The 26,330-nt window shown below is 36.6% G+C and overlaps 1 protein-coding gene across 5 annotated transcripts; it reads right to left on the minus strand.

The window, feature by feature from the left end:
- Positions 1–512: 512 nt before the first annotated feature.
- Positions 513–26,081, minus strand: shtn3 (shootin 3). 5 transcript variants are annotated; one of them, XM_084429828.1, is made up of 19 exons: positions 26,059–26,081; positions 21,637–21,695; positions 19,342–19,402; positions 14,122–14,216; positions 13,021–13,183; positions 12,789–12,886; positions 12,458–12,539; positions 10,546–10,640; positions 10,158–10,304; positions 8,093–8,246; positions 7,833–7,992; positions 7,650–7,720; positions 7,451–7,554; positions 6,296–6,310; positions 5,363–5,464; positions 5,006–5,126; positions 4,075–4,351; positions 3,014–3,157; positions 513–780 (listed from the first exon to the last, which is right to left on the minus strand). In XM_084429828.1, exons 2-18 carry the CDS (start codon positions 21,685–21,687, stop codon positions 3,016–3,018), a joined length of 1,938 nt encoding a protein of 645 aa, XP_084285954.1. In that variant the 5' UTR covers positions 21,688–21,695; positions 26,059–26,081; the 3' UTR covers positions 513–780; positions 3,014–3,015. The 5 variants fall into 5 exon arrangements, with proteins under 5 accessions (XP_084285954.1, XP_084285953.1, XP_084285951.1 ...); XM_084429826.1 differs by lacking the exon at positions 26,059–26,081 and adding an exon at positions 21,833–21,885 and having other exon boundaries at positions 523–780; XM_084429827.1 differs by having other exon boundaries at positions 513–3,157.
- Positions 26,082–26,330: the final 249 nt, after the last annotated feature.

Consider the following 26,330-nt stretch of genomic DNA (forward strand, 5'->3'; position numbering starts at 1 on the left):
AATAACTAAACTTTTGCAATTTCTTTCAAACTACGCAACCCGGAAAAGTTCATATAGTGTGTTGTCTCCTTTTCTTCTCTGTCAACTCCTGCCAATTCCCTCCACACTATTTGTCCAGGATCTGTTTCTTACAGGCAGATCCAGTTGCATTACCTGCTAATGCCTTCATGTATATTTCATTGCACTCTTAGTAATGTTTTGCACTTTCTTTTGTTACAATGAACGCACAACTCCCTTTTAGTATACAAACCACTTAGAGAATCTATAGAGACCAACTACTTAGAGAAACACACTACTTAAAAAAAAACCTTTAAAGAAAGATTTAAGTACGGTATTTAATCCTAAGGTACAACTTTTGTGTCATTGTTACGCAAGTTAGAGCTAATTTTAACTTAAATTGCTTATGCACAACCAATATGTATACTGTGCTAAATTACAAGTTTAATGATAATATGTGATGCTGACATGCATTTGTTTGAAAAACAGAAAAAAGAGAGATATAAAGAGCAGTTTGTGTTTCTTCATAAGTTTATTCAGTTGAGTTTAAAAGGTATGTTGAAGAGGAAGGTTTAGATCAGTTCAAATAAAAACAGGTACACTCAGGTTAAGCTTCAAAACACACTCATTTCAAGATCACAAGTCAGATCAATCACCTCTCAAGAGTTCTTATACAAAAGCCTACACTCCAATAAGGCCGGAAAGGAAGAAGTGGTGCAAACATTAAGGCCAAAACACATTCCAGAGGTGGTGAGAAATTAAGGAGCCATTTAAACAAGTCTCCTACAATAAAAAAAAATAAAAAAATAAAAAAAAATAAGTCAATAAGTCTGAATAAGTCAGAGTAAATAAGTCACATCAATGTGGGTTGTTAAAAACTCTATGATGACAGTGTGAAAACAAGAATATATAATAAAACAATTAAGATTTTCTGACAAGTGATACAACCACAAGTAATTCAGTATTTGCAATTATTGGCCATATATTATTTGCAGCTGTCAGGTAGCCTGACATCAAGACTTCAGACCACCCAGCTAACAAAAAATATATTCTGAGGGGCCGGTCGCACAGAACGCGATTTTCCATTCCAATGCGCTACTTTTCCATAGGTTTATCTACGTAATCGCACGGTAGACGGACGTGTATGACCGTTGCGCTCGCGTCTTTTGCAGCTTCTGGCGCCTTCTAAAAACTTGGCGCTCAAATTCAAATCAGGTCAATTTTTTGTTTTAAACGTGCGTTTTTTCCCCCATTCAACTGCCCTAAGATGAATCCCTTTAGTTTTCCAAAGCACATTCTGTGTGAAAGAGCCCTAAGAACGTTTATCTAACGTTTCCATTAAGTTGTTAAACGTTATTTTGTGAATGTTCTCTTGGTGTTCAAAACGTCAAAAAAAAAAAAAAAAAAAAAAACACCTTTCTTGGTTATGCAAATATTACAGAAAACATTAAGAGAACATTACATTTTATAATTTTGCAAATATTATGAGAAAGATACTTTTGAGTTCTCTGAACGAGCAGTGAAGGAAAAACGTTTGAAAAAAGGAAACATTTCAGAAAAAAAAGTTCCATGAACAATGTAGAAATAACATTTTAAGAATGTTATTAAACACCAGATAACTTTTGAACAAACGTTACAGGAAGAACATTTATTCATAACAGAACATTAGCCAAAGATCTGGGAACGTTCCCTGTTAGCTGGGCAATAAGAACAGTACAAATGAGACGGCCAGAACTCTTGTCTCATTAATATTACTCACGTCGTCCCATTAACATGATCCACTTAGAGTCAAGATGAGTCACAAGGCAAATATTCGCAGTTATTAGAGGCAGCTTGATCCTGCACAGTATTACAATTTGCAGATGATATTGCATTGGAACAGCTCAGAGTTAGTGAGCAGATCTAATCATGATGCAACTGTCAATCAAAGCCAAACTTTTGTACAGTGCATTCATGCAGTGCAAAGTTTTGGAAACGCCACGGCGGAAGACATGCGTGTGTAGCCCTCCATGACTTGATGGTATTCATTTTCCTAATATCTAGGATGTATGATCTCAAATCCCCAAGAGGTGTGTCTTAAGAGGTAGACAGAACAGACCACCACGGTTCCTCTTTAAGGTAAAATCGATTACATGGCTTATAATTGCATCTCTTGATTAATGTTTGGATAGTCTAGTTCACACTTAGGACCTTTTTAGAACAACAAAGGTGCCATGATGTGCAGTGCAGTGATTCTGTCAGGATTGTTCTGCTGCTTTGCATTGAATATGATGTAAATTCTGTGCTACTTGCAGCATCCGCCATTGTTCAAACAGGTAATCACGCCTCAAACTCACACGTTGATTGAGAATTGTCAATTGGGCTGGAGGCATCAAGGTTTGACTGGTTAGCAAGCAAAATGCATCTTTCTTAAAGGTATAGTTCTGTGAAACAAAAAGAATGTTTCAACTGCTCTTGTCCATACAATGAAAGTCAATGGGGTCCAAATCAACATCGTCTCCGAAGAATTGAGATGAATGGGAATGCTAAAGGATCCTTCAGGTATCACAGACTTCCTTATTCAGATCGCTCAAACAGACTTAAATTTTGCTGCCAGTGGCACAGAAATTACACACTTCATCGTTAAAGTTTCCTTGCTTGCATTTTTATGGAAATGCGACTCAGATGTTGAATCCATGAATCTAAGATGAATCTAATAGCAACTATAGAATTAATCTGAAGTGTATGAAAGATGTCCCTAATATCTAAACACCCTGTATTTATTATTGGTAAAGGCAGGTACAGTACATTGTCAATGAAAGGAACCAAAAAAAAAAAAAAAAAGTGGCTGGTAAGATGTTTTTTTTTTGTTGTTGTTTTTTTTTTTTTAAGTGTAACTGTAATCAAGCTGCAAATGATGAAATGATCTTTCTATAATAATTTGAAATATGAACAGCTGATTTTAAATTTGGAACAAACTAATTTAGAAAGCATGGTTTTGTGCAAATAATGCAGCTGTCCTTACAGCGCCACTTGCCGTTAACATTCGGCGTCTGTGCTACTGTTTGCTGCATTAGGGCTTTGTGCAGAGGAGCTGATGGTTTGCAGGTCTTCACTTGCATCCGTATGGCCAATCCCGTTGGGCCCCGTCCACTTCTCTGGACCTCCATCCTTCACGTCACTGATCATAAAAGTATATGCAAAAATTACAACAAAAGTGAACAGACTATAATATTTATATACAGATGTCATATTAAAGTGCCACTATTAAGCTTTTTTAGATATTATCTTTCATGTAGTGTGTAATATAGCGGTGAATGTAAAAGGTCTACAAAGTTTCAAAGATCAAAATGCATATAAATGGAGTTATTGTCTCCCAAAAGAAAGAACTGATTCTGAACTGCCTGAAACGAGTCGTCAGTGATTCAAGTCTAATTTCCAGCACAAACCTATGTAGGTTTGTAACAAATGTGGATAATGCCAGCCTATGGTCTTCATTGACTGTCCACAAACAGCATCTATTTTGACTCTCAAACACTGTAGCTGTAGCTGAGGCCTGGAAGAGTTTGGTTCATGTTGTCGACATGTCGAGAAGACTCTGTTTTCTGCGCTGTGAAAGACTCAGGCTTGAATTGATACGATAAAACCGACGGCATCGTTACTGTTCGTATCAATGTGAATTAAGCGCTGAGGAAGCCTCCAAAGCTGGTATTAAATTCATGGTATTGGTATGGTAATGGGTGTTTTGTTTCTGACACGCATTGTAATTGGTAGACCAATCACAACAGACTGGTGTCATTTGACCAATCAGAGCAGAGTACGCTCTCAGAAAGGAGGGGTTTAGAGAGACTGGATCCATTATCAAACTATTTCAGATCCTGTGAGAAAAGAGCAATGTATATTATGAGAAAATTAAAGTGTTAAGTGTTTTTTGACCTGATGCATGCATTGTAGGAGACCTCAAAACTAAATCAGGAATCTTTAAAATAGCATAATAGGGGCACTTTAACATCTAGCAAAATAGGTACCAAAGCCCAATCTTAATCGATTTATTGTGGTTGACTGCTGAACAAACGAGTTGTGTGAGCGTAACCTTACCCTGAACAGCAGCCGTTGGTGACCGGCTCAGTGGGCTCTTTCTCAGAGAGAGATCTGCAGACACTGTCTGTCTGAGCGCCTCCTTTGAACTCCGTGCCAGAGTCTGAGCTCTGCGGAGCCATGGCTGGCTCTCGGCCCGAGTCTGAGCTGGTTCTCGATCCGCGCTCGCTGCCTGACAGAGAGCTGCTGCCTGGCCCTTCTGTGTCTTTGCCAGAGTCAGAACTGTGTCGCCCGTTCAGGCTGTTTGATGACGAGACTTTACTCAGCTGCCCATCATCTACAGAGCAACAGATGAAGGAGTGTCATTATTCGCTCGAGTTATGCACTTTCAATCCTAAATCCAAACATTTATTTTAGGTCATAAACATAAAACGTTTACAGTGCCAACAAAAGGACACATTGCACTTTTACTTGAAATATATTTTTCACTATCATCATCACCACAACTTAAATACATCAAATATTACTTTTGTAGCTTTTAGTTCATGCCTATTAGCTTTTTTCTACATGCTAGTTTATACATTTAAAATATACAGGTTTTCTCTTCCTGGTTCTCCAAATGTTAGCACAAAAACATTATTTATACATCATTCATTGAATGCTTTTTTCTGGAACGTTTTAACTGGACGTTTGTCTAACATTTTTTAAACGTTTCAGAATGTTTAGAGAACTTTCCAAGTAACGTTCCCATAATGTTTGCAAAAAGATAAAATGGTATATGTGTTCTTAGTGTTTGCATTACCAAGAAATTTAATGGGAACGTTAGCAAACATTCTTGGAACAAATTTTTGCTAGCTGTGTAGCACTTACAGGCTATTTTAAAAGCCCTTTGATAAAGTATGTAATACTTCCTGTTTCAACAGCAAATACATAGTAGATGCATACGTTCAACTATTTCATGGTTCTTGAAGGGTAGTGTTTATCCTCTTGCCTTCTGTGTCGGGATCACAGGCCTGTTTGCGTCTCCTCCTCAGAATTACTTCCAGTTCACTGTCCTTTTTAGCATGAACCACTTCTTGAAACCCACGACTGGGACTCTTCTTCACCGTCTCCTATAGGTTCAGAGAGAGAACAGAATTTGATGAACGATTCATTGCTGACTTTGGCATCTTGGTATTTCTAAGCAAAGAATTCTTTAATAGATTATGCATTTATTTGCACAACCACTACTGAACACCATGATCATCATCATAGAACTATTTGTTGTAAACAAACGTATAATGGGATCTGTGGATCAGTAGATGACTGTAACAAGGGGGTATTAAAATCAGTTAATCAGAAAGCCTACCAGAATGCCTTTCAGCTCTTCCATTGCACTTTCTTGGTGCTTTTCCTCCACTGTTGCTGCTGCTGCTGCTGCTGCTGCTGCAACTGCTACTGGGACGGGCTGCTGTGGATCAGGAACAAAGAAAAGTTACATTATATGATCAAATCACAAAATATCTCACAAAAAAACATTATATGATATAATATCACTGTTGTTATTTTTACTTAAAACTTAATAATAATTAAGGTAATTAATAATATACCTGAGATAAAATAAAATGAAAAATGAAAATGAAAATCAGCTAACTGAAATAAATATTTTTAAGTTGAAGTAAAATGACTAAAACTTAAGCTCAATAGAAATATTAAAAGAAACCAATAAAAAAATGACTAACAAAATTCTTAAAACTTATTTAATTTAAATTTAAAAATGAAAATGTCAAAATAATAACCAATTAAATTTTTTATTAAATACTATAAAAGTATATAAATAACACTGGTGATTTAGCATGTGTTGTTTTTAAGTTTATTCACACATTTTAGATGAGTAACGTCCGAAAGTCAGTTCAGCATAATGAGAATGCAGTCAATCTCTAAAGTCAGGACTATAGATATTGATCTGAAGTTATCCAGCTCCTCTGAGCCTCAGGATGATCTTGATGGCTTTGCTCATCAATAACTTAAACAAGATGGGTCCCCGGCCGCTCAGGCTATGAACTGTCTATACGCAAAATGCTTTAATGACCCGACTCTTCCTCGGGGAGGACGATCAAATGCTATGAACCATTTCTACAGGATCTTTGTATTGACAAAATGGTGCTGAGTTGTAAAACACAAGATTTCCTTTGATTGTAATAGAGCCGTCTGAACTGTTAACACTGCTGCACGGGGAACAATGATCTGGTGTGATGACTGTTGTTAAACACTGTAAACAATATGTGTGAGTTGAACATACCTTTGTGCCAAATCTCTGCAACGACGAGGTCAGCAGATGATGGTACAGAGTAGAGAAACACAACAGACCATCAATCAGTACACACAATATATTCATAATGTACCATTTACAACTGAATTAATTTCTATTAAATTCAAATTTAGTTTCTGAATTTGAATTGGAGTTGCAAACAAGATGTAGGATTGCAATTTGAATTTAAGAAATTAAGACATTTTAAGAAATTAAATTGGAATTAATTAAATTCGAATTATTTTAAAAGTATTGCTGTAAAAGTACTTTTTAATAATCCGTTCCATTTTTTTTGCATTAAAAAACAAGTGCAATAATAAATGAATAAAATATTTGATCAAAAGTGACATTTAATGTTACTAAATATTTGTATTTCAAATAAATGCTGTCATTTGGAGCTTTCCAAATTTATCAAAGAATCCTGAAAAATGGTTTCCAAAAAAAAAAAAAAAAAAAAGATTTTCAACAAGAAATGTTTCTTGAGCAGCAAATCATCATATTAGAATGATTTCTGAAGGATCATATGACACTGAAGGCTGCAGTAATGATGATGACAATTCAGCTTTGCATCAAAGGACAAAAAATTCATTTTATTATAATATATTCAAATGGTAACACTTTAGTTTAGGGTCAAAGTCTCACAATTAACTAGTTGCTTATTAGCATGCATATTACTAGGATATTGGCTGTTTATTAGTACTTATAAAAGCACATATTAATGCCTTATTCTGCATGACCGTATTCTACATCCCTTAATCCTACCTAATCCCTAACATTAACAACCTAACTAACTATTAATAAGCAGTAATTAGGAGTTTGAGGCAAAAGTCGTAGTTAATAGTTAGTTAATAGGGAGAATTGGACCCTAAACTAAAGTGTGACCATTAAAATATAAAACAGTCATTTTAAATTGTAACACTATTTCAGAATATTACTGTTTTACAATTTTTTATCAAATAAATGCAAACTTGGTGTGACTTATGTTCAAAAACATAGTGTGACTGTGTTGCATTTCTTCAAATTGCAAATGTAACACAATATATTCCTCTTCCTGTAATTCCAATTCAAAATCATGTGGAGTGTGGCAAGTTCGAATCAAATTTCAACTCATAAAGAGAGCCAATAAAATTCTGAATTTTGCCCAACCTTAGTGTCCTGACTCTTCACAGGCCTGAGGACCACTCCGTGTTTAATCCTCTCCATCATCTCATTGACGGCTTTCACTTTAACATCATCCACAGCTTCAGTTGCTGCATCGAGAGAGATGGTGTTTGTCAGGGCACCAATAAAAGGGCAACAGAATAAAAATACACCAATCTGACTATAGGAAAAAGGGGACAATCACCTGGGGCTTGCTCTTGTTTTGGGCTTCCTTTACCTCCCTTGGAAGATTTCCTCATAATCGCAATGAGAGAGCTGCCGTAAACAAAGAGATGTCATTAGACGTTCACAGCTGGGACAAAGAACAACACTGTTTTAATGATGTTATATGACAGTCTGGCTTCAGTGCAGTAAAGTGGGGCGTTACCTGAGGGGGTTGCAGCGGGACTGAGGAGGTGGGGGAGGTGGAGGAGGAGGAGGTGGGGGAGGTGGAGGTGGTTGAGGAAGAGGGGCCGGGGGAGGAGCGGTCCCAGGGGAGGGGGCTGATGCTGAATCACAGCTCCTCCTCTCCTCCTGCAGATCTTTCACTGTGACAAACGACAAAAAAGGACGCCGGGATGTTATGTTCCTGAGTGTTATGCTGTTGTAGTATCTGGCCTTCAAATTTTAAATCATCCTTGATTTTACCTTTCATTTCCAAAACACTGTTTTTCTTCTCTTCCTCCTGCAGTCGTCCCTCCGTCTCTTTCTTTTCTTCATCTAATATCTCTAGCTGCCTTTGCAGTTGAACTAGCTGCTTACGCAAAGCACATTCTTCCAGTTCAGCCTCTAGAGCTTTTACCTGCAAACAAATGGGACATATGATACGTCCAAGTCATGTTGAAAAGACTGTATTTGAATGCACAGATTTTATTTAAGTCTCCGAGTTGGGGGCGTACCAGTGAGAAAACAAGTCGGATGCAGCAATGGATGCAGCATCTGTATTAATTGTAAATGTATTAAAATAAACAAAAAACTTTTTATACAAGTATTATACAATTACCAATGATTTAATTTACAGCACTTTCATAAATTGAACAAAAACAAATTCTTTATACATAATTTTGCATAATGTAAAGTTTCTTGTAGAAACATTGGTTGAATTTTATGCAGAAAAAGCACATCACCTTCTTCCCAGTTAATAAGGAACATTCTGGGAACTTTGGCAAAGTTCCCTATAATGAAGAAAAACTTCTTATAACAACTGGACATTTTTGAACGTTCAGAAATAAGGTTTTCATAAACAAAACATTTTTATAACATATTTTTGTTAGTCGGGTTGCTCCGACTCAAGCTATTTTAATACAGCTGATGACGTAATTACGACTTCCCAACTTATATACGAACTTCCCAACTTGACTTGAATGCTCCAATATAAGAAATTGAATTAAATCCCCATAAACGGTTATATTGAAATTATTTGTTTCTTTCTTTTAGATTGAATTGGTACAACAAACTCAAATGGACCCCAAACCGGTGCAAAATTTCAAATGTCCTTGACTCTGGCAAAGAATTAGTTCATATTTACAGGCTGACTTGTAAACAAGGTTTTGCTAACATAGCCTATTGATTATGTGACGTCTGAAGTTAGGATCCATGCTCTTTGGATTTGAATTGCGGGTCAGACTGTATATTGACTGATGACACAACAGTGCTACTGATTCACAAACTCTAAAACAAATATGTCAGTATAAGTAATGCTGCAAATGCCCTTTTGTCACTGCACGCAAGAACATAATATTGCCTACATCTGATTCCTTGTAACTATCATGTGTAAAAAGAATCTGATCATCTGGAAACTCTTTATTTGCTGCCACAGAAAGCTGCTGAATGCATCTGTCAAGCATTGTGAATGCAAATCTCATCTGCTTTGAGATTTGTGTTGGTTTAATATACTTGTGGTTGTGGTCAGCCTACCACTTTTGTCATTTAATGTGGTTTGAAAACTATGACATGTTACTGCTGAGGATGCAAATGTTGAAGAGCAGAGCCACAGGAGACCCAGATGAAAAAACAAACAAACAAACAATGAATGCGCTCTATGATCTGGCATATTCTAGTCTACTGGGACTGTACAGTATCACTCAACCAGACACTAGACACCAGACACCTGAATCAGCGGTTTGAAATGCCAACTTCACCGTATGCATGGATATGTGCTGTTGAAATAGTCAATACTATTCTGTCTAAATGAAAAATAAAACACTAAAAACTAGAATCAATCATTTAAATTCTACATTTGAATTAAGGCAACATTATAATGAACAGGTTTAATTTCCATTTTGACTTTTTAACACTTTTTAATGATTAACTTTAAATAGGTTCGATGAATACACAGCACTATTTCATCCCATTTAGTGCCTGCTTAAACTGGATTGTGTGTGGCTAGTGAATAAGACCACAGACAAAACCGTTTATGAAGATCTAAAAAAACGAACATTAGAGGATTAATAGTTATGAAAGGATTTATGTCTATGAAAAGCCCTAATTGACTGGTTTAAATAACTGAAAAGGGGTTTTAGATTTAATGCCATTGTCTAATCCTATCATGTAATCCACGATTACTCATGAGGCTTATTGTGTTCGTGGAAATGTGGGTAAAATTTCACTTTTTCCCCCTGAAATGAGCTATCAAAACTGAAAACATATACTCCAGTTTTGTACATCTAAAAATCTAATTCAAATGCGTTTAAAAGACTCTGAGGTTTCCTACCTTGTCTTGGTGCTGTATTCTCTCTTCTTCTAATGTTTTGGTCACATTGGCCAAATCTTCCAAAGCTTTGAGCAGTTGAATGCTGGGATCAACCTGTTGCAGCAGAATCATGCTCTGTCTGTTTGCTTCTTTTTGCTTCACCATCATCTACAGGAGAAAATAAATATGAGGAAACAACCATTTCAGATGGTTTTCTCCAACAACTAAAGGTAATGAAACATTCTACTGTGATGCAGGCAGCCATACACAACTCAAACTCTACAGTCAATATATATATATACAACCATCTTGTCTTTTGGTAGGATTATGAGGCCACCAGGGCAGGGACTGCAGTTGTCTTGTCACCTGTGTACTGATGAAGTGAATGGAGATGTGTTTTGTCCCATACCTCATGTGCATAGGTCTCTGCTTTCTGCCTGAGGCTCTGCTCCAAATCCAGATGCTCCTTCATGTTTTCATACTCATGAGTGGCCATCATAGACACTAAAGAGATAAACAATGATAATAAAGCAAATAGGCTTGGCAAAAGGCTTTTTCAGGTATAACGCAAATAAATATCATAAAAGACACATTATGACAGGCATAGACTATAGTATGGACGGTATGGATGGGAATCGAAAATGTTTTACTGGTTCCATTTTTGCATTAATGATTCTCTCAGTAAATGAAAAATATTTGGTTCTAACTATAAATATAGTAGTAAAAAAATACTGCTTTAAGGTACCATACACTACTGTTACTGGGTCAGTAAGATTGATCAAAATGATCAAAAGTGGCAGTGAATATATTTATAATGTTTAAAGATTTTTATTTCTAAACGATACTTGCACCGATATGAACATTTTGGCCGATATCGATAACCGATAATTCTTTATATTTGAAAGCAGACGACCAGTCTATTGGCCGATAAATCTAAATCCAAATTTATATATAATTTTTGAGAGCCTGATTACAAAAACCTCCCCATTAAAAGACATGCTCCAAGCACTTCAACATAATGAATGATTTTCTTTTACACTTCTATGGCCAACTTTCCTTACCAAAAAAAAAAATGGTAATCATATTTAAAGCAATTCAAAACCATAATGGCAAACAGTGCGCATCTGAAGTGTCTCAGCTGAAGGATATAATCCATTACTTATTGGCTTTAAGATATCTGCCAAATCTTTTTATCGAACCGATAACAATAATATTAAAAATGAACATACATCGGCCGATACCGATACGGTGGCCAATATATCGTGCATCCCTAGTAAGGTAAATATCATAATAGACACAGTATTACAGGCATAGATTATTAAATGGATAGTACGGATGGGAATCGCAAGGAATTTACTGGTTCCGATTTTACATTAATGATTCTTTTAGTTACTGGTATACAGTAAATAAAAAGTGTTGCTTTATGTCAGCATTCACTACTGTTCAAACGTTTGGGGTCAGTAAAGTTGATCAATTGTTACAAGAAAGACATTTATAACGTTTAAGGATTTCTACTTTAAATAAATGCTGTTCTTTTGAACTTTCTATTTAATCCTGAAAAAAAAAAAAATGTATCCCAGTTTCCACCAAAATATTAAGCAGCACATTTGTTGAGCATTAAAGACTTCTTTAAAAACATACCGACCCCAAACTTTTGAACGGTAGAAACTGAGGTTTTTAAGCATTTTAGGCATTTCCATTAAAAAGAACCAGCTCATAATAGTAATTTACTTGTGAAAGCATATTTTGGTTGTATTGTCTCTTTACTGCCATGGTATTCTTTGCAAATGGAACTGGTTCAAAATAAGAACTGATTCTCGGTTTCCAGCCCTAATGAACAGTGACACATTAATGTATTATTCAACCGATATTAAATCACATGTGCACTTATATCAGCAATTTTACACTGTGGCTCCTTCAATCAGATTTCATAAGCAAAACTGTTAGTTTAAAAATAAACATTTAAAACCCACTAGTCAGTCAAGTCAGTCAGTATAGTATATGACCTGAGCACAGCGGTTTCCAATATTCCAGTCAGAGTACTAACACAAATGAGCAAAGAGGGCGCTGGGAGGACGTCAAAACAAAGTGCATCACCCCCAGCTGGAACAGAGGGACTTCCTGTGGTGAATCTTTTACAGATAATTTGATCAAGGACTTTGACGTGCGGCCGGTAGTGAGTGGGCTGGTGGGGAACATTAATCTTCTTGGAAGGCACATGCACAGATGCACTGCAGGCCATTTGAGATGATGTCATGCTCATGAATTTGAATACAAGTGAGGAAATGAAGAGGCTCTGTATTCACAACGTCCATACTCACCCCTGTTGAACCTCTTAATGGTCTTGCTTTGCTGCTCAATGGTTTTATAAAGCTCCTTCATCTCAGCCTGCTCCTTTTCAGTCTGTAAATCAGCATAAGGCACATATTTGAGAAACTATCAGCAAAGAAACTCAATTAGACATTGTTACTCTGGTATCCTTTTAGGATCAGCAATACCGCAGGCTTCATTTCAAGATCATTTATTATTTATGAACAGGTTAAAATACTGGAAGACGCTTTGCAGAACAGGCTCCCATCCACTGCCGTCAAGCCTAACTGAGCTCGGCCTTTCATTCAGAGTAAAAAGTAAAAGAGTTGCTTTGCTACTCACAAGTGCTGTCAACTCCTCTATCTTCCTTTGCTGCTCTTGAAGCTGACAGGCCAACTGCTTCTTCTCCTCCAGCATAGAACTCACGGTTTCTTGGAGATCTGTGGAAAAATGAGATTTTGGAATGGACGTACCATTGATGCTTATGATGACAGATTCCTTGGTGAAGGAAACTGTACACAGGCTTATTTAGAAACTGCACCCCATTTTAATACACTGGTATTATGGTATTTACCTTTGACCTGCAGCTTATACTGAGAAAAGGGGTCAGAGCTGGGATCTTGTTGTTCAGTCTCCTCTTCTAGGGAAATGCAATCAGAAATACTGGGCAGCAGCTCATCCAGACACGGCCGTGACGACAGGCTCAAATACTTCAGCTTCCTGTTCTCACAGTTCAACTAAAAGTGATCAAAACAAAATGATTTAAGACCATAAATTATCAGAAATGACTTTTGCCATATCTCTCCCTGTCACATTCGACAATAGTCTAAATCATTCATTAGGGATCAGACAGATCCGATTCTCAATTCTCATTCTTCAAAATTTCTCCTTTTGTGTTCAACAATTATAATCATGTTGACTGCAGAATTTGTTTTCATGCTTATTTTGCTTTCCAGTAGAGCCTGAAGATGTAAACAAACAAAAAGAACTAGAACTATACTTAAGCGAAATTGCCGAAACGACTGGTGTGACGTCATTTTGAACAAAATCAGGCCAAAATAAAGTTTGTTTGGTGTTTGTTTCCGGGGTTAGAAACAGCTTGCAAAATCAATCTTTCCGGAAAAGTTCCCCTTGCTGTTTGACTTCCATTGGCCCGTGACGATACATAAAGGTCAAAAGTTCAACTTCCATTGGTCCGTGACACTACATAAATGTGCTCTGTGAGGCTCCGCCTTCTTGAGTAAATCTTCTCCCGGTCAATGTATTCTGTTCAGTCCATCAGAGTCAGACGTGAGTAAAAACATGAACACACTGGAGAGCAATTTTGTATTGAACTGAAGTTGTAGTTTTAATGGTCAATAATGTAAAGCTGATTGCTTTAAAGCAGTCTATGATATAAAGGGCTATATAAATAAATGCGACGTGACTTGAATGAAGTGCCAAATTGAAAAGCTTGTGCAAACATATCCACATCGCTATGATCAGATGCTTTCTTAACTACTGTTTTTTCACCACTGTCATTTTTTTTTGTATGTTTATTTTGTTATTTTTCTTCTAAGAAATATCTTTCTAATATCTTATTTCTTATTTTGTTTTAAAAGAACTTCGCTGTGAGTATCTCAGGGCTTTTAAGGTTTTCCGACGAAACAGAAGAATAGTATTGTTGGATAAACACCTTGGTAGCCAGAGCCTCTGCATTTTCCCGGCAAGATTTCTCAATCTCAAGCTGGGTCTGTAGTACGTTCACCTCCTCGATCACCATTTGGGAAACTGTGCAAAGGAAGGAAATGCATTTATGAGTAAATGAAAGCACAGCAGGTCATATTTACAGTCCAATCCATCAAGCAGGAACTGTGCTCTATAGAAGTAACTCTATAGAAATACAGTCCTGTATGACAGATGCACATACAAGCATCAGCTAGGAAGCTATACAAGTCTGTTCTCATGGCAATAAAAGTGGGAGTATAGTCATGTTTTCATCTATATTATTTACAGTATTTCTTGAAGTGAACATCACACTATCTTCAACACAGTTTATGAGGGGTCTGTCAAATCCGGATGCACAGAAATGATCCACAAATGCTACTTTTTATTATATAACATATTTTAAATGAGGAAATAGCAACTGTATAAGGTTGTACAAGTACATTTTCATTTAGATGTGGTTTTATTATCAGTGACACATTACCGGAGTCTAATGAGATAGACAGTTATCAGTTACATGCTCACAATGGGGACCATTTCCCAACACTTTGGGTACCATTGATGGACTGTAACTCTATACACTACACTGGCCTCTCAAAAAGGATTGGATGTCATAGCAAATGTCAGAGCAGCTCACATCAAAGAGGCTCCTAAACAAGTCGTTTGTGTTTAGTGCATTGCACTATTTCTAAAATACATTATAGTGGCATCTAAAATGGTCAATTGAAAATGAAAGATTTTTTACAAATCAATTATAACAATGTGTTCGGTCAAAATAAAATGGAAAATGCATTGTTTGTGCCTGTGCATTTCACAGGAAATGATCAAGAGAGGGAGTTTATAATACATTATTCCATAAAAAGGCTGTTGAATTATGCAGGAACGATGCGTCTCTCAACATGCAGTCACAGCAAAGTACATCACCAGCCTGCCCTGGAGCCCTTTCTCGGAATAAACATTTCGACTACCTTTCTTTTTATGTGGTAACATACTGTAAATTGTGAAAATGGAAAGCGGAACGTTATCAATGCTTGTCCTCACTTTGACCCCTTATTTAGGGATTGGTGCATGAGACTGATTCTGATATCACATTAAAAAAAAAAAAAAAAAAAAAATGCAATAAAAAAAAAAACAGTCCTTCAATTTAAATAAATGTGATTATTTTGTATTTAATGATATTTACCATTAAAACATTTGGTTTTATAATATATGAATTCACATTATCCTATTGGATAATCAAATGCAGCAGGATTTAGACACCTGTTTCTTCATTCCTGTTAAATATGCAGGATGGGCATCAGTGCGGCAGTGAACAGCTCTGCAGAGCCAGTGAGAGAATGACCTGGCAGGGACGTGTGAAGTTCACAGCTTTAACATCTTTACACAACTTTAATCAGAGCACTTGCTTAAACCTAAAATCAAAATAGTATAGCAAAGTATAATTCAGTATAGCAAAAGTTAAAAGTTAAATTAAAATCAAAAGTCATACAAAATCCATTCCATCCATTTTTTAGCTTATTGATCCATCACAGCCACTGACCCAACACATAATGCTTGCTATTGTCTACAAGCACATCATGTAATCAAATCTAGATAAAAGGTTTGTCGACATTTCTCAATTAACATAAGGACATGAAGACGAATATCACACCACTGAACACAGCAGAAACTGCTTGAAATTTCACGCCAACTAGCCAAATACTGTTTAAATCACCAGATCTGCCATTTGTAAGTTACAATAAAAGCAAAATGACCTTGATCTGGGCAGTATTGGGGAAAGTAATGCATTTCACTATTGCGTTACTCTCTAAAAAAGTGTGTGTGTGTGTGTGTGTGTGGTGTGGTGGGGGGGGGGTTAAGTTGTATTTTTGGCAAATGTAAAGGCCCTTTCACACCAAAAGTGAAATGAATAAGCCACAGGCTGAAGTAAATGCAAATTCACACCTGTACAGTAGAGGGCGCAGCTCAAACGAACCTTTCAGATGTGCTGCCGTTCTGTATTGCAGAAGAACAGGACGCAAGAGAAGAAAGTTCAAAACTCTAACTTCAGTAATAAAAACAAAAACAATGAAACACAAATGGGATGTTTATCTAAAGCCATTTTTGATTATTAGTATGGTTGAATTGGATCATCACAGGTCAGCAGCAAAGATGTTGGTTAATAAAGTGAGATTAAATACATAAAGTATACAGTACATGTGTTATGTAAATTTGAATTATTGCAGGTTTGGGTAATATTCCGAGTTTGCATTTCACAGTTTTTACTCATTTTAAGGAATACTGAATCTGTTTTTGTGCAAGTAAGATGAGTAAATGTATGCTCGCTTTTAGTCTAGATCTACAATTAGCATCATGTTATACTTGTTAATACTTATTTGAAAGTTTTTTTAAATTTAAAAGTAATGCATTACTTTACTGGTTACTTGAAAAAGTAATCTGATTACGTAACTCGTTTTACTTGTAATGTGTTACCCCCAACACTGCATCTGGGTCATTCATTAATTCTGCATCTGACACTGAGTCAGTTTGCACGTGCGGTCCATGAAAATAAAGCAGGACAATAAAAGGGGTGTGGCTCTCTCTTTCCCTTGCAGATCAGTCCAAACTCATCTGCTCATCTCATTTGGCTTCCAATGATTGACCGAGAGAGCGCTGCTTCTGGGCTTTCTTCTTTGTGCAGATTCTAGGTCAGCAAGTCCACCACGCTTAATGCTGCATGAACAAAATATGGCTCTGCGGAGTCAGTCGAACAGAGACGAAAGCTTAAAGTAATGCAGTAGCATCCTTAGCAGACAGAAAACAGCTGCTTAAAACAAGCATTTGTCTGCCACTTTAAGAAAATGTTAGGCTGGCTTTAGTCTGAAGCACTTCCATTCCGATTTTGATCACAGCGATTAAGCTCTTTTAATAAATCGTAAGAGTTCAGGTTTAATCACCCAGCAATTTGGATTTCAACTCCAGGACTAATTGTGTCTGTGCTTGCAACCTATAATCTACTTCAAACGCGGGGCGGATGTGTAGACTGCATTAAAATGCTAACAGCATTCATTTTTATTTCACTCTTTCCACACACAGACTGTAAGATATGGAAAGCGTAAAGGTAAATTAGCTGAGTAATGGGGCCGATAGCTTGACACACGGGCCTGTGTTTTAATTTGCATAAGTGCAGAGGGTATTCTTAATGAAGCGTCCCAAAGAGGAGGTGGGAGACAGCTGCTTTGCCAGACACAGATCCAGTACCTCCCAGATACTCAACAGCAGTTCCCCTGCAGCAGCCAATCATTAAATAGAACACAGACCAATCACATGCACTCTGCACAAGACTATTGTCCTGTATGTCAGCAAGTAGGGCAAACTACTGTGACATTTGCTGTGTCATGTTTGTGCCATTTAGTGAGGTTATAAAATAAACGCACTGTCAAAACATAGAAGTGGTGCACAAGTCTAACATAACTCACAAGGTAATTGTGAAAATACCATGCAGTTTGTGAACATTACATTTTACAAGACATTCATATTGAATATGTTTCCACTAAATTGTATTCAAGGTGACATGCAGTTCAGAAATGATATGAAAGCACATGAGGGGTTTGGCATGAACTACAATGGAAGGTTGAAAGGAAGGTGCCTATTCATTTTCTACTGATAAATAATTCATAATTGGTGATTTTTAATAATTTAGTGATATAACAAGACAGTGATGAGAGCTGAATACAGCTGCTCTACGTTGCTTCCCTAGGGAAGGTCTGACAATTCCAGGACACCAACAAAAAAAGAGCAGCAAGCATAACCTAAAAGCAGAAGCAAACCTAGTCTAAAATAAAACTGGATTCATCTCAATATTCAATTATGCACAATAACTAATATTCACAATGATTTACCGAATAGGCTTCCAGGTAAAACTCCAGCAAAAAAGGCTTAAAAATAGGCTCTCTTTACTATTTTCTACATATATAATAAGCACTTAGAGTTGAATCTGCGTTAAAAATACTCCTCAGTGCTGCACATAATCACTATATAAACATAAGTGCAAAAGTTCAACATTGGGCCTTTTTTATGAAAAAGCAAGTGAAACCCTGTCAAATGAAACCCTAATTTCAATCTTGCAGAGAAGAATTAACATTTTCTCACCTGAGAACAATTTCCAGATTCAGTTCCTGGCAGCCGCTAGAGTGTTGTCAGAGTGCTAACAAATTATCTAGTTAACTGAGGATGGGTTTCCTTACAAAATGGAATGGAAGCAGGTAAGGTCACCTTAACACTAATGCATCTCCACAGTTGGCTCCCAGTAGCCATGGGGACTGGAACTCCTGCTAACACCTATGTATAATAGACCATTCAGAAGAGCCCTCAGGTAATGGTGATATGGGTGAGGGTAAGGGGATGGGAAATGAGATAAGACAACACCAAGCGTCAGTTTAGTGGGATGAGCCAAGTGAGATCATCTTCACCTCTTCATCTTTGTAAAAAGGTGATGCATGGGTACAGGGTATACCAAGGAGAATTGGAGGAGAATTAAAAGAATCATCATTAAATCTTGTAATCTTCAATTGAAATAACTTCCCCTCCCTCTTGAAGCAACATCTCCTCTCTGATGATGTTTACTGGCGTGAGGACGGGACAACCTGTCACTCATATGACATCACAGCAATAGCAAACCACAACCATCCAACCAATTCCTGATGGACAAAATCAAGTCACAACCAACATTTTTTTCTTGTACGAGAAGCTGTTTCACTTGAATATACGTCATCATATAGACAAAAAGGCTATCGTAACTTCAGTTTAATGTGATCTCAAGACTTTTGGAGCATAGTAAAAGAACCAGCAGGGGTTACATCGGGTGCTATGAAAAAAAAAAGCAATTTATAATTGTATTAATCTGATCTAAGAATTGATTTGTGGTCCAGACTGAGCCGGGATCTGGACCGCATGAATCTGATTGGTGACCTCTGGTCAATACAGATGATCAGAAAATGAATCTGATGCTTTACCACTAATCACATCCAAGTGATTATGTACCGCACCTATAAACAGAATCTGCTCTATACTGCACATTACAATATTATTCTTCCCACTTTGAATGACAAACATACCTTACAAAGAGAGAGAAAAAAAAAAAAAAAAAAAAAAAAAAATAGCAGAAGATGACTTTGCATTCTTTCACAACAGTCAGGTTTCTTGATCTTACCTCGTTTAATGTGCTTGAGTTGCCTTTCAGCCTCATCTCTCTCTGCAGCGAGTCTCTGGCACTAAAAAAAAAAAACAAGAAACATTATATATGCAATTGCGTTTGGGGTCAGTAAGATTTTTTTCAAATAAATTAATAATTTTACTTAGCAAGGATCCATTAAATTGATCAAAAGTGACAGAAAGACATGTATAATGTTAGAAACGTTTTCTACTTTTAAAAAAAATGCTGTTCTTTTGAACTTTCTATTCATCAGAGTCCAGAAAAAAAAATATATCATGGTTTCCACAAGAAAAAAAAATATTAAAGGGTTAGTTTACCCAAAAATGAAAATTCTGTCATCAATTACTCACCATGAACACAAATGAAGATTTTTTTGATGAAATCTGAGAGGTTTCTGTCCCTCCATTGACAGCTACACAACTGACACTTTGATGCTTCAAAAAGTTCATAAAGAGATCGTAAAACGAATCTACACTTTAAAATGTATTCTTTAAACTAACTTAATTTAATTATGGACAGTGGTTCCACACAAGCAAATAATTTTTTTATTAACATTAATGGAACTTTTTTGGGGTGTTTGGCTCGAGGTCATGGTGCAAAGGACCCTACACTCTAAAAAATGCTGTGTTGTTTTAACCCAATTTTGGGTCAAAAATGGACAAACCCAACCGTTGCGTTCAATTTTTAAATTACGTCTGGGTTTGACCATATTTGACCCAAAATTGGGTTAAAACAACACAGCATTTTTTAGAGTGTAGGTTGATTTTACTCCAAACCATCTCTTTAAGCTCATTTTAATGAAGCAAATTTGAACAAGCAGCCAAAAAAAAAAAAAATGTTTTCAGTGTATATGAAAGAACAAAGCTCATTGGTTCCGGCAGAAGCTCAAACACGCTGCGTCACACGAGAATGAACCTAATTGGCTCTTGCATGTTAAGCCAGCATGCTTGAGCTTCCATTTACCAGAACTGAGGTATGAGGTGATGAAGGTTTATATGTGAATAAAAGCCTAAATTCAATCTGTTCATCATATAAAGCGATCGAGACTCTTCAGAAATGTTTTATTAAACAGCTCAATTCATATGGATTGGTTTTATGATCTTTTAATGAACGTTTTGAAGCATCAAAGTATCAGTTGCGTAGCTGTCAATGGAGGGACAGAAAGCTCTCAGATTTCATCAAAAGATCTTAATTTGTGTTCCAAATATGAACAAAATTCTTTTTAAAAGGTTTAGAACGACATGAGGGTGAGTAATTAATGTCCAATTTTCATTGTTTCAACATTGATAATAAGAAATGGTTTCTTGAGCAGCAAATCAGCATTTTAGAATGAATTCAGGAGGATTTTTAAAAAACGTACTTAAAAAAAAAAACATTAAAAATTCTTACCAACCACAAACTTTTGAACTGTAGTGATCAAAACAAATGTACTGAAAATCACATAGTATTACATTTAGCACAATAGTGTTTCATAAAATGATCCAACCTGCAAATAAATATCAGTGTTGTGGTTTTCTGACAGGTTGCTCTGCAATTTGAGTTACTGAACCAGATTTCTGCAGATGTGAGGGTATGTATACTGTATGTTCCTGCTAGTTTATTCTGGATATCAATCTGTCATTAAGGATGTCTTGTGTCCCAAAACGAATATGCCCGTCTTAGGTCCTACACTGTAAATATTATACATTTGGGCTTTGTCAGATTAAGCGACAGTGGTGCAATGCTCTGGAAAACCTCCTGGCATCTTTCTAAGTAAACCACATAATTTTCCTTCACATTGCAAACGCATGTAAATAGTGTTGCCTTGCCACACAAATAGTGATCCACTGATACCTGAAACCTTAGTGTCACTATAAACCATCAATACGTTCATAAATTTAAATAAATGCAGTTTATTTGGAACGTTTCATTCAAGAATTAGAAATATTAATATGAATAGAAACCACATCCGAAATATGAAAATGCATGAAACCACAAATGGAGAAATTAAGAGGTGTTATCTGCAACCACAAATGATGCGTGTCAAAGCAAACTAATGAATATTTTTCCTTTAAGGTCATCATCTGTATGATCTTCATTCTTATATGAAATACAAAAGATGCGCAGACCCTGTCACATGAAAAGGGTGTCAACCCTCGAATGGATTAAAACGCCGGTTAACTCGCACAGCCACATCCCTTTACACACTACATACAGAATAATGTATGTTCATGAACAGAGAATGTTTATAATAAAAAGACGCTAAGGCATTAAAGATATGGTCTATTCTTTTATGCATGCATCTTCTCTCACCTCCTTGCTCTCCTCCCGAGCCTCTCCCTCTTCATCTCCACCGGCCTCCATCTCACTCACTGCACAAATAAACACAATTACTCATACAACAATACCTTCAACATTTAAACAATCATCTCATATGCTGCTTTCATCAGTAAAATCGTTGCCATTCAAAACTAGTCGACTCGAGTGTTGCATTTTAAATGTTCAGTACCACAGCCGGTAGTCAGCGGCGGCGCATCCATCATCTCCCCTCCTCACACACATAAGACTCAGCCAGTCAATGTACCAGTACCGCCCGGCCGTCTACTATGGCGAAGGCTTGACTCATGAATATTAAGATACTTACGTCACGGTCGACGTACTTGATTTGCTGTAAGGAGAATATAACTACTGAATATTAATTTAGGTCACGTGACAAGACGCTCGCCGCAAATCCCCTCCTCGAGAGGGAGCCAAACTCCGCTTAAAGCGACAGAGGCTGTTTCAATGGAAGTCAACGACGAAGACGCTTCAGTACGCTAAATGAACTACTGAGTGGAAACATATTGTAATATAATACAATACAATACATTGAGTGCCTATCTGCTTGTATAAGGTATTTGGCATGACATTTTCGAGAAAGTTATGCGATTTCATCTTTATTTACCTCTTAAAAAGAAACAGAGAATGAATTCCCGGTGAAGCTACACGTATAGGCCTACTCATTATCCCAAAAACTGTTTCTTCTTGGATTCGCCAGAAATCTAATTGGAAATCGCGCCAAAATTCTCAGCACGTACCGCCCACTCCCATAAAGCAGTGCGAATTAGCGTCAGCGAGTCAGATTGTTTATTTTGCAATAACATTAAAATGTTTTATTTTGTCCTTTAATTAATATCAAATAGTAGTTTACTGTAGTTTACTTACTGTGACATTAAACAATAGCGATGAGATCACATTACATTACAAATCAACATCACAATTTGATTTTTTTTTTTTTAAAGCAAAAAGAGAAATCGCTAATAAGATGATGATATGCCTACTGAATAGTCTATATAGCCTACAACGATTTTTTTAAATAAGATTTTTTTTTTTCTATGGAATAATACAGAAGATTCAAAGGTAAAACATCAAGAAGCATTGGTTATGTTTTATTGCTAATTCCACTTCCATTAAATCTAGATAGGTCTTCCCATTTTTATCTTGATCTCCTTTAGTGAAAAGCGTCTCAATAGTGCCCTCTTCTGTGACCTCTGATGGCTTTCGATGAGTCCCCCTCCTTATCCCAACAGAAATCACAAGGGAACTCAATATTAGAATATGTACAGCATTTATCAGTAAACCTTGCTACATCTCCCTATAATGTGTTATTTGCCTGAAACCAGTCTCCTCTTCCAGTGTCTGAACTATCGCATAAGTCAATAACACAGCTCTTTTGCATCTAAGAATCTCTCTGATACTTTTACTATATCCATCTCATCATTTTACAAGATAGTATCTATATCCTTTTTATTTTAACCCGAAGCTTCAACAAAAGTTAAAATTCTCTTATAATATTTCTTTAAAATCTAAGTAAAAAATGAATTCCCAATACTCTATTCATCAAAAAAAGATTATTTAATGGAAGCATAATAAAGTATGTAAATACATTAATATATATGCATATTATTATAGGCCAGGCTTAAAATACAATACTCAGTTTCATATAATATTTAACAACTGCTCAGTCTCGGTCCAACAAGGGGTTCTTGGCCTATTATGGCAGATGTAAACACAGACGTTTCTTGTGAAATATGCTAAGTTTCATGCAATGCTGCTTGCTGTATATTCAAGTCATCATGGCACAGATATTTGAAAGTAACGGTAGGCTATAGCTTGAGTACTGATGTGTGTTATCAATACAGTAGTCGCAAGAATGCAGGTTAACACAACATAACCACCCATTTGCAGTGCACTGGCCAAGCAATAACGTTCATTTTGTACAGTTTCTGACATTATTCTCCTTTCCCTTCCATTTGATCCTCATTTCAACAGCTTTCACCACTTCTGCATATGATACACTATATTTAGCTCACACTTGTTGCACACTGTGCATTATATGATTTCAAAGCCCTAACATGCAACAGTTGCAACACTTAACATAGCACCCTCTCCACATTTCTCCTCTCCAAACAGTCATGCTCACTTTCACATTTTCTTCTTATCTTTGGCTTACACACTTCTCTTCAGCTATTCGTTCCACATTCACCTGCACATGCCTGGTTTCTCCTTGACCCACATTTCTTTTTAATTCCTCTGATGATGATTCCAATAGTACTTCAGTGATCACTCCATAGCTCCATTCACCCAAGACTTCTGCCCTTGTTGCAACTTACTACAAGCTTTTTACATACCATTTTAAATCTCATAATTATGGAAGCCCATTTCCTCCACATAGGACAAAAAAAAAAGCATATAGTCATATAGGCACGTTGCATTTCTGCCATGGCAACATCGCAGTCTATGTGCTCGCAACATTGTAACAACGTAGAATAGTAAGACGCGACAGGGCTGTAGCATCTGAGAGATGATGTTCTGACCTTTTTTTTATTATTATTATTACTATTTTTATGCTGGATAGGCATATAAATATCTCCCATTTAGCATGTTATGTTTTGAGGTTAATTTTTAAATAGTCAGATGTTAGATAATTCTATACTTTTTAAATATTGTTTATCCATATTATTAGATAATGGGGCTTGTCGTAGATTTTTCCCTAAACCTAACTAATCTGATCTAAGTCTACCTGGGCCTATAATATTTATACTCTAGCGCGTCTACACATCGACATCGGCTGAGTACAACCCTATACCATAGCACGTCTACACATTGACGTCAGCTGGGTGCTAATCCTATACTCTAGCGTGTCTACACGTCGACGTCGGCTGGGTGCTAATACCTGTTCCCGTAACTAGCTTACTTCCTGCGCAGGAATAATCAACAAACAGACCTCAGCAAATGTCCTTCAAATGCTTTAATCACGGCCGGAGGGTCTCTCGAGCAGTTCTCAGAGAATTTCCCCCAAGAAGAAGCAAGGCCGGTGGATCTCAGACAAATTCCATTGAGAATCCCACCAGCTAAAAGAATACAACAGTTTTTATAGAATAAGGAAGTATGGCAAAAATGTCATAATTTCCCCACAATTTGATTGGTTTTCATAGACAAACCCTTCTGTTACTAGGTAAAGCAAACTTTGTTTTAATGATTACTTCATTGTTAATCACAAGGTTTAAATTTAGTCATCTGTCTAGTTTCAATTCCCAAATTTGTTATTTATACACTGACACAACCAAAGTAAAAGGGGTATGGCAACACAACATACAACATTCAAAAACACAGGACAGAATGTTTTAGTACATTGTGTTTCAAAGTGGTTTCATGTTAGGCCTAAAAAAAAGAAGTAAGGTTAGATGTTAGAAACATGGTTAGTTTAATATACAGTTTAGTATTTTATCTATTAAAAATCTACCACAGGCTATTAGTAAATTAGCCTAATTATAATCAACACCTGCAAATGTACACTTTGAAGAGTAAAAATGACAGAAGTTTTACGTTAATTCAACTTTATTAAAACTGCATATGGTAGCGTAATCAAATTGCACTTCCAAAAGTCATACATTTGTGGAAAAAAGAAAATAATTAAATAAATGAAATGACAAATTTAAGTATAATAAATAACAAATAAAAAGCAAAGATCAGAACATTTAATGAACAAAACCGGGTTCTGTACATGACAGACAGAGGAGTGTAGTCGAAAGCCGGGCGATAAAGGTCGGTAACCGGAATCAGTCCAGGAAACGAAAGAAACGAATGAGACTAAATAGCAGACAAATCAAATGAAAAACTAAACAGTGCGAGCGAGGCTACATTAGTCACATTCGAAAATGAAGTTGTAGGTTGTGTTTGAATAATTACGTATCTTATTTAGCTGAGGTAAGCTAAATTACTTCAGCTGCAATACTCACGTATCCTTGCTCGATGAAGAATGAGCCCAACAGGCAGTTGAAATTTAAAAGGCTGATTTTTTGCACTTCAGGGCAGTGACGAGTACATAATGTAGTCCAGTAGTTGTCAAGACACCATTAGGCACAACCTTAAGCAATGGCCCTGAACGGTGGTTTAATGTCAACATTGTGACAACGCTGTAACAACTTTCACCACACAACATAGTTATAACAACCTTTTGGCCATGTTGTTAAAACGTTGTTAGAAGGTCGGGTGCGTTGTGCCAACGTTCTGTGTTTGCTGGGTAAGTAACAAATAGTTACTTTTTTAGGGAATAACGCAATATTGTAACACACTACTTTAAAAACTAACTTCCCCAACACTGGTCATAATAATCCACAATTATGCGGAAAAGGTCATTATTTTGAGATTAAACGTCAATTTTTTGTCATAATTATGACTTTTAAGAGTCACCTTTATGTGTCCTTTGCCTGCCTGTTTGTTCCTACACATTCACAGCCCTCATGATAATACAATTACTGATCTGGTACCACCTGGCACCAATCAGCACCCTCATCAAGAGCACTATGAGCACACACTTCACATTCAGTCGGTCTGGTCTTCAACAAGGGCTGCAACTGAAAGTTAGGTAGCTGACTTGTTGACCCGCTGCCCTATCTGGCAATGACTTTGCAGGCAGCATTTGTACACAAATGTACACTGTAAAACAAATCTGTAAATGTATG

This window comes from Rutilus rutilus (assembly GCF_951802725.1).
Source record: "Rutilus rutilus genome assembly, chromosome: 14".
NCBI classification, from domain to species: Eukaryota; Metazoa; Chordata; class Actinopteri; order Cypriniformes; family Leuciscidae; genus Rutilus; species Rutilus rutilus.